This window comes from Jaculus jaculus, chromosome 3 (genome assembly GCF_020740685.1).
Source record: "Jaculus jaculus isolate mJacJac1 chromosome 3, mJacJac1.mat.Y.cur, whole genome shotgun sequence".
NCBI lineage: Eukaryota > Metazoa > Chordata > Mammalia > Rodentia > Dipodidae > Jaculus > Jaculus jaculus.
The window spans coordinates 62,209,519-62,226,674 of NC_059104.1; the positions used below are offsets into that span (position 1 = coordinate 62,209,519).

The 17,156-nt window shown below is 39.1% G+C and overlaps 1 protein-coding gene across 2 annotated transcripts in view; it reads right to left on the bottom strand.

The window, feature by feature from the left end:
- Epsti1 (epithelial stromal interaction 1) overlaps positions 1 to 17,156 on the bottom strand; it is a 149,012-nt gene that overhangs the window by 24,630 nt on the left and 107,226 nt on the right. For both annotated transcript variants that reach the window (XM_045145827.1, XM_045145828.1), the window contains exons 7-8: positions 11,930 to 12,003; positions 4,477 to 4,576 (exon numbers count right to left, since the gene is read on the bottom strand). In XM_045145827.1, coding sequence (XP_045001762.1) covers positions 4,477 to 4,576; positions 11,930 to 12,003 — 174 coding nt within the window. The remainder of the gene's footprint in view (positions 1 to 4,476; positions 4,577 to 11,929; positions 12,004 to 17,156) is intronic.

Genomic DNA, 17,156 nt, shown 5'->3' on the forward strand with positions numbered 1-17,156 from the left:
AGGAAAACATTTCTTTAAAAAAAATTGTGAAAAGATAAAAAATAAAATAAAAAAAGAAAATACAAACCAAATTGAACAAGTAAGTCCAAACCTCTCTCAAAAACAGAGTCAGTTATATGGAGGGCAGAGCTTCAGAACTGGCAGACAAACAGAAGAAACAGTTCACAAGTCCAAAAACTTGAATAAGTTCATGAATTTTGTGAAGAGAACATGAAAGAACTGGAATATCCTTAACTGTCCCAACAATCAGATCATGGGTATACCAAAAGGGGAAGAAATTCAGACCAAAGGCATGGAGAATTTATTCAACAAAATTATTGAAGAAAATTTTCCTACCCTCTCAAAAGAGAGTCCCATAAAGATACAAGAAGCTAACAGAACTCCAAATGGACTGGATCAAAGGAGAAACTCAAGACATATTATCATTTAGACTCTAAACACCAAAAAACAAAGAGAAAGTCCTAAAAGCAGCCAGAGAGAAACAACACATTATGTATAAAGGTAACCCCATCAGAATTACCTCAGACTTCTCAATGGAAACTCTGAAAGCCAGAAGGGCCTGTAAGGGAGCACTGCAAAGTCTAAAAACCTATGGCTGCCAGCCCAAACTACTGTACACAGCAAAAGTATCCTTTATAATACATGGCAAAACTAAAACTTTCCATGACAAAAGTCAGCTCTACAACTATATGACCACAAAGCCAAACCTACAGAGTGTACTTCAGGGAAGTCTCTACACAGAAGAATGGAGTACCTACAAGAAGCAGATCACAATAACCAAATCTAGAGAAGGATCAAAAAAATACAAAGTCCAAGAAAACACCAAACCCCACAAAGCACCACAGTATGACAGGGATTAAATCAAACTTCACAGTTATTACCCTCAACATTAATGGCCTTAATTCATCTATCAAGAGACACAAGTTAACAGGGTGGATCAGAAAAATGGACTCCTCAATCTGCTGTCTTCAAGAAACCCACCTCACCACTAAAGACAGATACCTCCTCAGAGTGAAAGGGTGTAAAATGATATTCCAAGTGAACAGAAACAAGAAACAAGGAGGTATTGCTAATACTAATATGAGGAAAAATAGACTTAAAACCAAAAGTAATCAAACAGGACAAAGAAGGCCAGTTCTTACTCATCAAGGGAATGATCCAACAAGAGGATATCACAATCATCAATCTGTATGCACCAAACACAGGTACACCAAAATTCATAAAACAAAACCTACTTGACAACAAAACAGAAACAAACACCAACCCCATAATATTGGGGAACTTCAGTACTCCACTATCGTCAGTAGATAGATCATCTAAATAAAAAGTCAACAGGGAAAAATCAACAACACTATAGGCCTAACAGACATCTACAGAACATTCTACCCAAAATCTACACAATACACATTCTTCTCAGCATCCTATGGAACCTTCCCCAACATAGATCATACATTTTATATATATAACAGATCCACTCAGTGGAAAGGAAACCATATCTGGAACTGGGAAACAAGTCAGAATCATATCCAGATAATGAGTTTGCTTTCCAACATCAAGATAACACTAAGCTTGGGCTATAAGAGGGTCTACACCCATTAAGTTCTCTCTAAACTAATAATGGTTATCCTATTTAACCTGTGCTGACGTCACTCTCCATTGGAGAATCTGCTTCTCTTTTTCATATAGAAGCAGGACTTGAGGAGATAAATGACCCAACACACTTCACCAGAACCCCAGCTGAAACCATAGAGGAATTAGGGAAATGAGCAAGAGTGCTGTTTTCTCAGTGAACCTGATATTAGCACAAGGGTGAAGGAGATAGACAATGAGGACACTCAACACCTGCCAAACCAAGATCCAAAGGCTCCTAAGAGCCCATCACTAAAGTAGACTTAAAACACACCCAACACGTCTCAGGGAATTTAGCAGAAGAGGGGGAAGAAAGATTGTTAGAGCCATAAGTTGGGACATTATGCACATAGACATTCCCTCTCCCCCAAACTGACGGCTGCCCCCACAATGACCCACAATCCCCATGGGGATGACTGGAATCCCCAATGAGGAGGGTACCTTTGGAGGAAGGGCAGGGATGGGGGAAAGAATGGTACCAATATGTGCTGTTTACATATTGAATATGCTCATAACTAATAAAAATAATACATATATTAATTAAAAAAAAATTCTTACGGTGAGTTTAACTAAAAACTGGAGCCACACACCATAATCCCAGCACTCAAAGACTAAGTCAGGTGGATCAAGTGTTCTAAGCCAGCCTAGTCTACAGAGTAAGGCTGTCTCAAAAATTTTTTTAAAAAGGAAAAGAAATTAGAGATAGCAAAGTATCATAGAACTTACTTCTTCATATTATATGCTGATGAAAATTTCTACTTAGATAGAAAGTCTGATGACTCAGGAGAGAGGAGGAAATATATTTAAAACAAAATGTCCCAGCAGGTAGAGGAGAGGGAATCTGGTGCATAGGGAAAGCATGCAGAGAAGTCTAGGTGGTTGTAGGTAAGCCGAGGTGTAGAGGGGAGCCTAGGGAAGCTCTCACCTTTCATCACCGATTTTTCAAGTAAGGCAAAAGCCAATAACTTCCTTGGACATGTGTATGCTTGACCTACTAAAAAATTCACACAACCATTGTCGCCATTACATCATGAGAAAAATGACAGTCTTCTCTTGGATGTATGGAGTCTAAGTGGTAATCTGTAACTCACACTCTAAGGTCTACCAATAGCTATGGGGAGCCAGGTTGCCAATCCTCATTTCCTTAGTTGAATCCCACCTGCTGTGTATTTTTTGTGGTCTCATTATATTCACCTCTTTCCCAGTTATTTTTTTAGCTACTCTCTAAATTTTAGAAGTTGCTAAGAAGTGGAAAAATGAACAATCTATAGTGAATTTCCAGATCCTGACCAAAATTTGATTTCAGCTGCATTTTTGCAGCTAAGTTATGTGAACATGGATGATGTCTTGGTGATGCTTTACATTAATTGTCAACTTGAGAGAACTGAGAATCACCTGAGTGATTGTCTTGATTAGGTTAACTAAGGTGGGAAGACCCATTTGAACTGTGCATGGGTTCAGGACTGTATACAAGGAGAGAGCTGGCTGAGCATCAGTATTCATCACTCTCTGCTTTCTCGGTGCACTGAATGTGACCAAGTCCTTGCCACAGTATCTTCCCCACCATGATGGACCATAACCTGGAACTGTAAACTGAAACAAAGTCTTCCTCTTATAAATCATCTTGGTTAGGTGTTTTGTCCCTGACATGAGAAGTAACTGATGCAATCTTCAACTTAACATGCCCTATTTTCCCTGTGACCCCTACTTATGTATTGCTGTAAGTCAATACTGTGTATTCTGTATCACACACACAACATCAACTTACCCAAACACAGTGTAAGGATACAGCATTTTAATTATTTTTACTCTCTTCCATGTTGGCACTATTCTGAATGCCACATCAAAACAAATACCACACAGATGGAGAAAATGGATGCACCCATTTTATCTGCAAATCCACTTATGTTTAGTTATCTTAACTATAGATATACTTACAAAACACATCTATCAATTTTAACTACTATATGCTTTCCCAGGAAATATGCCTATGTGATGTCTAACACATTGACTTCTCAAACATGATCTTTCCCCTTCAATTATTCATTATTTATTCTCTAGAGATTAGGATTTTGTTCAGTTTTGCCAGCTTAAACATGTCTACGTGGCTTCTGAATTCATCCAGATATAGATGATACAGATATGTTTTTGCATATCATTATGCACCCAGGCTTCAATTAAACTATAAAACATACTGTGATGAGTCTTGACTCTGTACACATTGTAATCCTCACAATCACAGATATTTCAGCATTTTTGGTGCTGGTCCAACAACATATTGCAAACACAAAATGCAGTAAGCATATACAGTTGCAAGGTGTTTTTCACAGAAATATATAAGTACATTTCATTTCCAACTGTACCTTTTTAAAAATCATTTTGTAGTGAAAAATTAAATGCAAGTTTCTTTGATGTGCTAGTTTCACTGAAAAGAATGCATTACTACAGAATGATGCTTACTATTCTTATAACCATATTTCACTTAAAATCTATGGAAAAATATTCATTTGTTTTTGTTGGAGGTCTAGGCAAGAGGTGATTAAAAAAGAAGAAGAAGAAAAGCTCTATAGTCCATGCAATCATGCTGAGAACAAAGAGCAGATGTCATTTTTTTCTTTTTTTTGTGATTGGACAGAGTTAAAATCAACACTCTTGCTCTCTGCTCTCCCTCTCTAGCTACTGTAAAATTAAGAGTAATCACCCAGCTGGCTGCCCATTGCACAGCTGAACAGCACATCAAAAAATAATATCTAGGGAGATGGCCACAATATATTTTTAAAATGCTCACTGGTTTTATTCTTTAACCTGGAAAGATGATTTTTTAAAAAAAAAAAGAGGAAAACTCACCCAGCTGTTGGTACTATTCATATTCCAACAGCCTCCAGACTGCTCGAGGCCACCTGGTTGACTTCTGCCTTGGAGTCGGGCCAGAAAAGCATTATTTACCCTTTAAAACAATGAAAAATGTATGTAAGTCAAAAGCCTGCTGCAGGGCTGAGAGGTTTTTGAGAAGCTAGTGTGCTGTATGAACTGATGTGGAGACTACTTCCTCCTCAGCTCTGAAGAAAGCTGTAGTGTCCTCTTGCCCACCAGCCATCACGAGGCATCCTGGGGGCAGTTCTTTATTAGGGCTGGTGGCAACCTTGGCTCAAGCTAAGAATGAATTCTTTTTTTTTTTTTTTTAACATTTTCCATGTATTTATTTATTTATTGAGAGTGACACAGAGAGAGAAAGAGGCAGATAGAGAGAGAGAGAATGGGCGCGCCAGGGCTTCCAGCCTCTGCAAACGAACTCCAGACACGTGTGCCTTCTTATGCATCTGGCTATTGTGGGTCCTGGGGAATCGAGCCTCGAACCGGAGTCCTTAGCCTTCACAGGCAAGTGCTTAACCACTAAGCCATCTCTCCAGCCCAAGAATGAATTCTTAAGTTGAGAGTTTCACTGTCTGATTTTCCACCTGTTCAGCTTTGGTCACTCAAACAACCCAAGTAATGAAGAAACATAGAGGTTTCAGCAACAATTAAATGTTTTGTTTTGTTTTTAAGAAGAAAAAAAAGAGGTCTATAACAGCACTAATACAGGATACACATGACTCCCACATATGCTAGACTGTACTGCTGGTCTTCCTAAACCAATCCCATCAATAGAAAGCAGAGCGAACATGGAAGGAGAGAGTGGGAAATATGCTAGAGAAAAGTGCAAATGTCTAATGAATGGAATAGGGACAAGTTCAGAAACCAAGTTCTGAATTAATTAGAAAAATTTCAGCCAGGCGTGGTGGCGCACGCCTTTAATTCCAAGACTCGGGAGGCAGAGGTAGGAGGATCCCCATGAGTTCAAGGCCACCCTGAGACTACAGAGTTAATTCCAGGTCAGCCTGGACCAGAGTGAGACCCTACCTCGAAAAAAAAAATTCATAAAGATTAGTTTAAGGGCTGCCAGTACAGTGATGGGGATACAGTTATGCCTCAGTATCCATGAGAGATTGATTCCAGGGTACCAACATTCCCCATTATATAAAATGATACAAGGACTTGCATGTGTCCCACACATATCCCCTCATATATGTTAAGTGATCTTTAGGCTACTAACAATGCTTCCTATAATATAAGTGCTATGTAAAAAGTTATTACATTGTCTTGTTTAGGGGATAATAACAAGGAGAGCTACACACCTGGTATTTTTTCTGAGTGCCTCAATGTACAACTGGTTGAATCTGTGGATGTGGACTCACTATATTCTCTTCTAGAACTGGCTACCTGAAGTTTCAGTTAATAATCATTTTTCTAAAATATTTGTCTCCTGGACTTTTCAATACTATGCTCAATATTGCCTGTCATGACTAAGAGATTTCAGGACTTGGAAACTAGACAAATAGCAATGGATTACTTAGGAATTGCACACGTAAAACTGTGAGCTTCTTGGTAGCAGAACAAACACACAGCAGTGAGTGCACACTAGTGGAAGGAACTTAAGGTAGAGCCAGTCCTCCGAGCCCCTTTTCACTCACGAAGACGAGTCGTATATTCAGTCAACGTGCATAGCTACAAGTCATAACCAACAGAAACTCAGGCACTTTGAGGAAAGTAGTATCTGGGTAGTAAAGGCAAAGGCTGGAGGTGATGCTCACTCTGAGGCTGGCTGTGTTTGCACTCATTCTGCTCTCTGGGTCACTGACTTGCTCGTCCTCTACAGCATCAAGTTCCCCCAGGTGGTGGTTGCATCTCAGATTTGACATAGCTTTCCCGCTTCTCACTGTAAAATCTCTGCAAGGGTCACATTCTGGCAAGCCTAGCTCAGGCTAAATCGTCCTTCCGACTCTCTCAGAAGGCAGGCTGAACACAGCATTACTGAGCTACAGGTTGACTACGAAGGCAGAGGAAATTGACCCTAGTACCTGGGAGCAACACAACCAAGGATGTTCTGGGCTGCCTCCACACCTAGGGCTGGTTTTCAAACTGATTAATTAAATCTTCACAATTTTATACAGGTATATATGGTATTTTAATCAAATTTACCACTCCTAATTCCTTTTCTTGTCACTTCCCATTCCTCTTCTCCTCAAGTGGCTCCCCTTGTATTTTAATATTTCTTTTTGTGGGCTGGAGAGATGGCTTAGCGGTTAAGCGCTTGCCTGTGAAGCCTAAGGACCCCGGTTCGAGGCTCGGTTCCCCAGGTCCCACGTTAGCCAGATGCACAAGGGGGCGCACGCGTCTGGAGTTCGTTTGCAGAGGCTGGAAGCCCTGGCGCGCCCATTCTCTCTCTCTCTCCCTCTATCTGTCTTTCTCTCTGTCTCTGTCGCTCTCAAATAAATAAATAATTAAAAAAAATATTTCTTTTTGTGTGCAAAAGAGAGAGAGGGGAGGGAGGGAAACCCACTGAGTTTAATTAGGATTGCTCGCAAGAGCATGGTGCATATTACTCATTATAGTGCGGACAATTTACTGGTGATGACACCACTAAAGAACTGTCTTCTTCTTTCCCAGCAACCATTGACTGCCAGTAGCTCTTCAGGGAGGGATGAGGCCGTAGGAGCCCCTCATGAGCTATTTTGATCTAGTCTTTTAAAAATTTTATTTAGTTATAATATTTTCATTTATTTATATGCAGGGAGGAAGCAGGGGAAAGAATGGGCACAGCAGAATCTCCTGTCATTGCAAGTGAACTCCAGATGCATGTGCTACTTGGGGTATCTGGGTTTATATGGGTACTGGGGAATTGAGCCCACACTGCTCAGGCTTTGCAAACACGTGCCTTTAACCACTGACCCATCTCTCTAGCCCTCTATTAATTTATTTTTGAGTAAGGGAAAGACAGAGAGAAAGAGGCAGACAGAGAGAGAAAGAGAGAGAGAGAAAGTATGGGTGCACCAGGGCCTCCTGCCACTCTAAATGAGCTCCAGAAGCATCCACCACTTTATGCATCTGGCTTACATGTAGTTACTGGGGAATCAAACTCCAGCCATCAGGCTTTGCAAACAAGTGAACTACTGAACAATCTCTCTAGCACCTACCTAGTCATTTTGCTAGTAACAAAGAGGGAGTTTCCCTCAGAATCCCTAAATCTCTCCCATGCCTCACACAATCCACTAGATGTCTTGTCCATTCTACCTATTTAATCTCCTGGCTTCCCTCATTTCATGATCTTCATCCCAGTCCTCATCAGCATCGCATCTCCACTCCCCGCTGCCATCCATTTTCCACACAACTCCTGGAAGTTAAGAAAGTAATCTTGCTTTCCTTCTTCTTAAAACCCTCCCAGGACTTTACTAGTCTCACACTAGTTGCTGGCTTATGCAATCATACACTGCACCCCTCCTAGCTTTTCTGCCTCATTGCGTACTGCTCTCTTCCTTAACCAGCGCAGATAGGATAAGATCTGGCATTCAAATTCCAAACTTATTCCCACAGCAAAGGATTTGTGTTTGCCCTCGGCTGATAACAAGGGGTTACCAAAGTCCATGTCTCTGCCCCCATGTGCCTAGCTCTCATCCTGTTGAGGGAGGCCTTTAGTCAGCTGTCACCTCCAACTGATCACCCTGTGATATTATTCTCACCCTGTTTATCACCATTTGAAAAAGGCCTTGCTGTTTAATTGTTGGCATCTGTTTCTGTCTTCCAGACTAATTTCCATGTGGTCAAAGATCTTTTCTGCTGGGTTTGCCCCATGCCTAGACCCACAATGGAAAGTGTGCCCTCATAAAATACCTAGGGAGTGAATGAGCCTTCTGGGGAAAAAATGGTCCCTACTGTCACCTGTTGTCATGGACAGCAGCTGCAGCATGAAAACACAGATTGTGGCGAGTAAAATGTTCAACAGCTCAGTGGCAACTGTGCTCATTGGCTTGTCATAAAGCAAGGTGACACAATTCACTCCCAAGCATTGGTCACTAAAAGAAGCAGAGGTTGAGCTCTCTGTGATACTCAAGGAAGGCCCATAACCAGTCTGTGCACTGCAATATGGGTCAACTAAAGTAACAGGCTGCCAAAAGCTTGTTTCTCTCCATTGATAGCAAGAGTCCAAAGAGGGAGTCAAAGCTCCAGGGACATTCTCATTGACTAGGTGGAAACAGAACTGCATTTTATTTCTCACTTGCATTTTGGGTTTTCTTCTGGGGGTAAATTTGGATTAGACACTATCATGCAGTAGTGGTTGAATTTTCTGTAAATCAAGTCAGTTCATGTTGGCATTCACTGAGTGACCCAGACATCTTGCAAGCCCTTGACTCCATGCTCTGTCTATTCTCTTGGGAGTGTCTACTTGCTTCTCTTGCTCAAATGTTTACACAGGGTCAGGTTTGGGAGCAGGTTTAGGTTCAAGCTCATTGAAGGATGCATTGAAAAATTCACAGGGAATCTCACAAGCTTCCTATTATCATCTCAAGGTTGAATATTCTTCTGTATGAATTTCTAATCATGTTGCCTTCTTAACTCTAATGACATTTTGCTCCTGGAGAACACCTAACTTATGCCCCGTACATATGTACTATATGTACTATATAACTTGTATTGTTGCCCCAATAATAGATTCCATACTTAAGATATTTTATTCATGTATTTATGAGGGAGAGCATGTGCAGAAGGGAAGAAGAGAAGAAAAGAGATAGACATACATACAGACTATAGGCACATCAGGGCTTTTTGCCACTACAAACAAACTCTAGACATGTGTTTCACTTTGTGTATCTACCTTTATGTGGGTACTGGGGACTTGAACCCAGGCTGGAAGGCTTTGCAAGAAAGTTCCTTTAGCCTCTGAGCCATCTCCCCATCCTGACACCACTATTTTGTTCATATATATATATATATATAATATATATACATATATAATATATATATATGTATTTATATACACACATATATATGTATGTATATATATGAGCAGAGAGAGACAGAGAGAAGAGAGGCAGACAGAGAGAGAGAAGGAGAGAGAATGGGTATGACAGGCCCTCTAGCTAATGCAAATGAACTTCAGACATGTGTGCCACTTTGTGCATTTGGATTTACATGCTCACTGGAGAATCCAACTCAGGTCATTAGATTTTGTAGCCTTAACAATTGAGCTCCAGCACATCATCAAAAGGTTATTGATGGGGGGAGGGAGGGTATTACCACGGGTTATTTTTTATAATCATGGAAAATGTTAATAAAAATTGAGAAAATAAATAAATAAGAGCCAAAACATGGTTATTGACTGCATATTGTATATATATCATGGGAAAGCCCTCTATGCACTTCAGAGGCAGTACAAATACAAGTTCTTTTTAGTTTCTTAATCTTTTCATTTTTATTTATTTATGAGAGAGAGAGAGAGAGAGAGAGAGAGAGAGAGAGAGAGAGAGAGAGAGAGAATAGGTGCACCAGGGCCTCTAACCACTGAAAATGAACTCCAGATGCATGTGTCACCTTGTGCATCTGGCTTATGTGGGTCCTGGGTAACAGAATCTGGATTCTTAGGCTTCACGGGCAAGAATGTTAACCACTAAGCAATCTCTCCAGCCCTCTTTTAAAGAATTTATTAGGAACATAAAATATGTGTTTTAAAGCTTGATCAGTTGTTTTACATTTGATTACTGGCTTTATTATCCAGAGAAAGTTCCACATGGATAAAACTTTGATGTATATTTAACTAGATCAATAAAAGAGAAAACAGGTATAGAAAATAAATAGCTCCACCAATATTTACATTTTTTTCAGTAAGGAAATAAAATTAAAGACTCATATAATAAGAAAACTCTTTCTATCTCTAGTTAAATAGCATGTACTTTTACTGGGTGCCCATCAAAGGTTAATTTATTAGTAATTGGGGTTGTTAAGGTTACATACCACTATCTTTCAGATGCATAAGGCTTTCTAATCAAATTAATCCTCAGAAAACCACAGAAATAATTGGCTACTGCTTGCAACCAGTGTTATATAAATGCAATAGAAGTATTTTTTTTTAACCAGAAGTCTTTTAAAGAAAAAATTAGCAAAACTTGTAATAAGAGCTGAATAATTTATGGTCTATTTTATATAAGGTCCCCCTTATTTATAATTTACCCAACAAAATAGTCTAACCAATGTCTCAAAGTTTTGATGTTTCCTTAAATTATTGTTTAAAAATCTTAAATTTACATGTGACGTTATAAAACTATTTTGAGAAGAATGTAGAAGCAGCATAGTTCACTGACAAGAACATAAGCACCCCCATGGTTAGGCGTGCCCTCAGAGCTGAGCCTTCCACTGGGTGTTTCTGTGTGTCACTCACAGAATGAAATCACCACAACTCAAATATACTTTAGTAATAGGGGGAAGGGTCAATACATATGAGAAGCCATCACATTAAATCATGAAAACCCTTACATTAAATTGCTGTAGAGCTGGCTCAGTAGTTAAGGCACTTGCCTGCAAAGCCTAAGGGCCCAGGTTTGTTTCCCCAGCACCAATGCAAAGCCAGATGCACTAGGTTGCATATGCATCTGGAGTTCCTTTTTATTCACTAGAGACCCTGGCATGCACAATCTCTCTCTCTCTTTCTTTCCTTCCTTTCTTCTTTCTTTCTTTCATCTTTCTTTCTTTCTCTCTCTCTCTCTCTTAAATAAATAATAAATAAATTGTTCTAATATACTCAAACACTCCCCTCTCCACACAAAGAACTCAATATAGATGCCACCCTGAGAAGATCCCAGCATAGCAGTGAGAGACAATGTTGCATTACTAGCAATGCTTCAACATTAAGGTAATATATTAATGGATATTCCCAAAGTACTTACATCTGATATTATGAAAAAGAGTCCTTAAACTATTAAGAATTACTTACATGTTCTATATTGTGGCTTTTCTACTTCCATAGCATATTGGTGATCATAAAATACCTTTAATGAATTTTCACCTGAGCTTTTTGTGTCAGAGCATTGGTATCTGACCATCTATGCCAATGTGGTTATTCTAAAGTAGTTTGCAAATGGTTGAGCACTATATCAAAGGCGTAAGATACTCTGTACCATGGAAGGCAAATTTAATGTATCCTTAATAAACATATGGCATTATTCAGCCTTCTAACGTGAGTTTCAATGCCCTATATCAAAGAAATTTGGAGAATTTGTGTGCATGTGCATATGTATGTATACATATGCATAGTATACGCATAGATATGTAGCAATTGGCATATCTCATACATCTCAACACAATGACAAAGATTTAAAGGTGATGATTCCAGAACCATAGTCAATATTACTTTAGTGTTTTCCTGAAACACTGCAAAACTTTACAAGTAATTGATTTTACCTAGGATGCTTATTTTATTAGTCAGTTATACCTCCTGTGCTCAGCTTGATGGATTTTGGCTCTTTCTTCCTCTTGTTGCTGTCGCTTAGGTTCCAGTAATTTATTCTAGGAACAATAAAAGTTTTAAGATATGGTTTTCAATTAACACGGCTGTACAGAAGATACCCAAATCAATTATACATTTAACCTCAGCTAGTGTGACATTTAACTTTTGAAACTTCTACTTGAATACTATTTGGATGTGAAATTATTTTCTTATATAAGTAGGTAGCATAATAATTGCAGTTTAGTTTGACAGGATAGCTCTGTAAGTGTAAAATTGTTAGATTAAAAGCCAATGTGCATGGTCAAGGAGTTAGACAAAGAGGGACAAAACACACAGAAAAATATGATGTGACTCAAACTCATCTGTGTTATACAAAGAAAAACAAATCAAATTAGTTCCTTAAGAGTATCATATGATACTTTGTCTTGGTATTTTTCTAGCATTTCTTTCCTGGTAAAATTCATTGCAATTTACAAGTAAATATTGGACTCAATTCTGTAGTACAGTTCTCTTAGTAAAGTTTTCTTGACCCTGAAGACTATATACTCACCTAGTGTTGAACAGTTACATCTAATATTACCACAACCTTGAGGCTCCTTAAGGAGATAATTTGCTCAAAACAAACCACTAAATTGCTTAAAAACAGATATATCTCTAACTTCCACTATCTTTATTATCTTCTTCTAAAAAATTTATTTTATTTGTTTGCAAACAGAGAGAGAGAGAGAGACTGAGAGACAGAGAGAGAGAATGGGCATGCCAGGGCCTCTAGCTGCTGCAAATTGATTCCAGATGCATGCACCACTTTGTACATCTGGCTTTACATGGGTATTGGGGAATCAAACCTGAGTTGTTGGGCTTTGCAGGCCAGGTCCTTAACAGCTGAGCCATCTCTCCAGCCCTTGATTATCTTCTTAAAAGAAGCAAACTCTTTCAGACACAATTACTACTAAGTGCAAAGGGTTCACTAACACCTATTGTGTACTAGATACTATTTTCAAAGCAGAAGAAAGAAAATTATGGGCTGGAGAATTGGCTAGGTGGTTAAGGTGCTTGCCTGCAAATCCTAACAACCTGAGTTCAATTCCCTAGTACCCATGTAAACCCAGATCCACAAAGTGGCACATGCATCTGGAAGTTTGTTTGTGGTGGTAAAGGCCCTGGCATGCCTATTCTTTCTTTTTCTGTCTCTCTTTACAAACAAATAAATAAAATATTAAAAAGTAAAATAAAATGATTGGCCCAAGTCATAAATCAGTACCTAAGCTAGAGAGCTTTTCTGATAGAAACAATTCTATCACGTCTTGATAAACAGAAAGATTTCTTTCTTTCTTTCTTTCTTTCTTTCTTTCTTTCTTTCTTTCTTTCTTTCTTTCTTTCTTCCTTTCAACTCTCAAACTTCCTGGTAAAATTTCTAAAGTAAAATTGACACTTTTAATTTTTTAACTTTATTCATAGTCCATCTACAAAGTAAAACTTTTTTGCATGTGTATGTGTGAGGCCAAAGGATAACAGTGGGTCTCTTCCTCAACTGCTTTCCAAGTTATTATTTTTTTTTGAGACAGGGTCTCTTGCCAAACCTGGAGCTGATGAACTCAGCTAGACAAACTAGGCAGCAAGCCCCAGGGAACCCCTATCTTCACCTCCTCCAAGACGGAAGGTATGCATCACCATGCCGTTCTACTTTTATGTGAGTGCTAGGGATCCAAACTCAGGCCCTCGAGCGCATACAGCAAGCACTTGACCAGCTGAGCCATCTCCATAGCCCCAAACTCATTTGTGATATTCCAGATACTTCCCTCATCAGTCCTTAAAGAACGTGTATAATCCTAAATCCTGCGTAGCATTCGAGGGAAATTAGTTTTCAATGTAATGAAATCATATTCACCATACCGTGGGAAACAAGATAGATGAGATCCTAGAACACAGTTTGTATTCTAGGAAACCCATGAACAAGTGAGAAGAATGTCCAGCCATATATGAGGGGTATTTAAACAAGCTGAATTGCACCCAGTGGTGTGGCGGCTAGTTTAGTCTAAGGAAGCAGCGGAAAACTGCATACAACCAGTAAGGAAAAGACAGGAGAAAACAAAACAAAACAAAAAAAAGCAGAAAAGGGCCAAGCCTGGAACAAGCTGTTTACAGGTAAAGTACTTATTACCTGTCAACTCAATATTATCCTCATTTCATCCAAAGAAATATGGATTGAAACAATGAGTTGTTTTTTGTTTTTTGTTTTTTTTTTTTTCCCGAGGTAGGGTCTCATTTTAGCTCAGGCTAACCTGGAATTCACTATGTAGTCTCAGCATGGCCTCAAATTTATGGTAATCCTACTTCTGCCTCACAAGTGCTGAGGTTAAAGGCATGCACCATCACGCTCAGTTGAGATAATTTTTTCCTAAGTTATTGTCAAAAATCAGAAAAGTATGGCAGAGAATCAAGGCCCTTTGAAAACTTGGGGGCACTGTCTAAATTAGTGAAAATTTAGGTTTTGGAGGACAATTTTCCTATAACCACCAAGAAGTAAAATGTACACATCCTTTGTAGAAGTGATCAAAGGATAGATGTGAATAGATATATTGATATTTACAGTTGTAGCCCAAACTGTAAAAACTCAAGGGGAAATGTTAATGCTCATCAATGAGGAGGTTGGGTGACTCAGACAACAGGAGATGATAAAGCAGTGACAGAATAAGACAGAGGTGATTGTGAGAGGCAGGGAGGGCCTACGAGAGAGCAGTAGTATGTATTAAAATATAAAAGTCCAGAGCAGCTTTCTTGGAGCCTTTAAATATAAATAGGAAGTATAAATACATGCATACTCATACATGTATATGTGTGTATTCATGTCTATATAATCATTTCAAACTTTAGATGCCAATATTTGTCATATTTAAAATGATTTATGAAAAATACACAAGAAAATGTTAACTGTCATTGTCATTAATAGAAGATCTTAGAGGACAGAAGAATAGCATTTATTGATCATCTGCTATAACTTTTGTTTTTTAATATTTATGTGGCAATGTTACTTCCTAATACCATCCATGAGGATTTAATACACATGTATAAGGGCATTTCTGTTTCCTTAATTTTTTTTCTATTTAGAGCTTCTAATAAGTGCAGTTTTTAACATTTAGAGATAAGCAGTTCACTCCTTATGAAGCTAGGAGAAAGAGGAAGAAAAGAAGGTGTCATGCACCCTATTGAACAGGCAAGGATGGAAATAAAGATCTGGCAAGAAATGAGCACAGATGATGCCTAGCCATGCAAGAACATTGTCCCAGATGCCAGAAGGAGAGGTTGGCATAGCTGCTCCCATGACTGTTATCCTGTAACTAGCAAAATATACTTACCAGGGAGAAGATGATTTTCCTTTGGTTTCTAAAAGGATATTTTCTACAAATTAATTTGTTATGCTGAACTGACAGCCACAGAGGATGTGTCTGCATGTCTTACAATCACATTCCTGGTTCATTTACTGGGTTTTCACATAGAAGTGCAATATCTAGATTAATAAACACAACGTAAGTTGTTCTTATCCCAAGAACTAAGACTAGAACCTTAAAAGAATCAAAATGGTATAAGCAAAAGGAAGATGACGCCTAATGCATCAGACATTGTCGAGTCTTGTCCCACTCAACAAAAAATTGTTGAGTACCAATCACTGCTGAAGGCACAGCTACATGTAATAGGCAGCTCTCCCCTGATGGAAATCACATAATGGAGGCAGAAACAGCTATGATACAAAGTAAAAGAAAAGCATTGCTGAACACAAATTCAAGCAATGACATGGAAATGCAAATGAAGGAATATAAATAAGAGATACAGTTGTATCTGAGAAGCTTTCCAAGGAGAGAAAGCAGGCTTCTTCATAACTGTCTACATTCAGAGTTTCACACAATGAGGAACTTCAGAGGTAAGACACCACTGTGGAAACACCAGGAACAAAACCGGCAAGTGGGCTGTGGTGGATGAGGGTGACACCTCACCCAGGGTCACTACCTGGACAGGCCAGGGAGGCTGCTTTGTGGCAGAGTTGCAGCACAGCACCAACCATTTGTGCTTGGAGGCCAGCCTTGCAACCAGAAGAAGAGGAGGTGCCAATTCTAGTTAGATTTGAAAAATCCATTCTCTATCCTTTCACTATACAGCATACAGGTGCATGCGAGGCCAGAGGTCTGAGAAGTGGGATGGGCAAAAGTCACGGTGCTGAGCCACTTGAATAGTAATTAAAGATGAAGACAGGACCATTTTGAAATCATGTCTGAATCCCACTGTGGCGTGTTCCTACATGTTTCAGCCTGACTGCTTCATGTAAACATTCAAGTGCCATCATCTGGCAGGACAACCTTCTCCCGGGGGAGGAGGACATCACCACTCAACTGGAGGAACAGAGCTGTAAAAGCTGGAGGGCTGAGGCAAGGGGAGAAAAAGAACTTTCAGGGGAGGGAGAATCGTTTAAAGAAGCCCAGCACCTGAGGCATCCCTTGGCAATTACTTTGCCTTGCAGAGCCAGGATAAGGAGGAAGCTATAATGGACCATCAAAATGTAAGAGGAGACTAACCAAATTGAAGGCCATAAATACTAATGGTTGGAGTTGAGTACACTTCACTAGCTATTGAGTTCTATCATTCAAAATCACTATCAGTGAAGGGAGTCCAGCTCTGAATGGCAATAACTGATCTATCTCACTGCTCTCTGTCTTCCACCTAGAACTATTTCTTAGCAACTTTCTCTTATTTTGTAAAAAGCTTTACTTTCACTGAAGTTCATGTATTTACTATAGAAAAGGTAGAAACTATGAAGGAAAACAAAATAATTACTCAGGAAACTCAGAGATAAGCTCCTTTAACAAGTCAGTACATTTTCTTTCTGATCTGTACACACAGATTATAACTTCTTATCACCTTGGGTCACATTGTCAGGCTTAGCATGTGCCAGGCATTAAGATTAACTCTCAACATGCTTTCTCTCATTTGCTCCTAGAAACAATGTCATGAGGCAAGTAACAGCACTATCAGACATAACAGATGAGGCTGGGAGACATGGCGTAATCTGCACAGCATGCAATTAGAGGAGGTAGGTTTCTAAATGTGCCTTCACTCTATTTTATAACCAAGATTTTCATTTTCATGTATATGAGCCTGTTCCTATGTCATTAAACCTGCCGGTAACTACTGTATGGCTTTCAAACTCCAAAACCTTCCA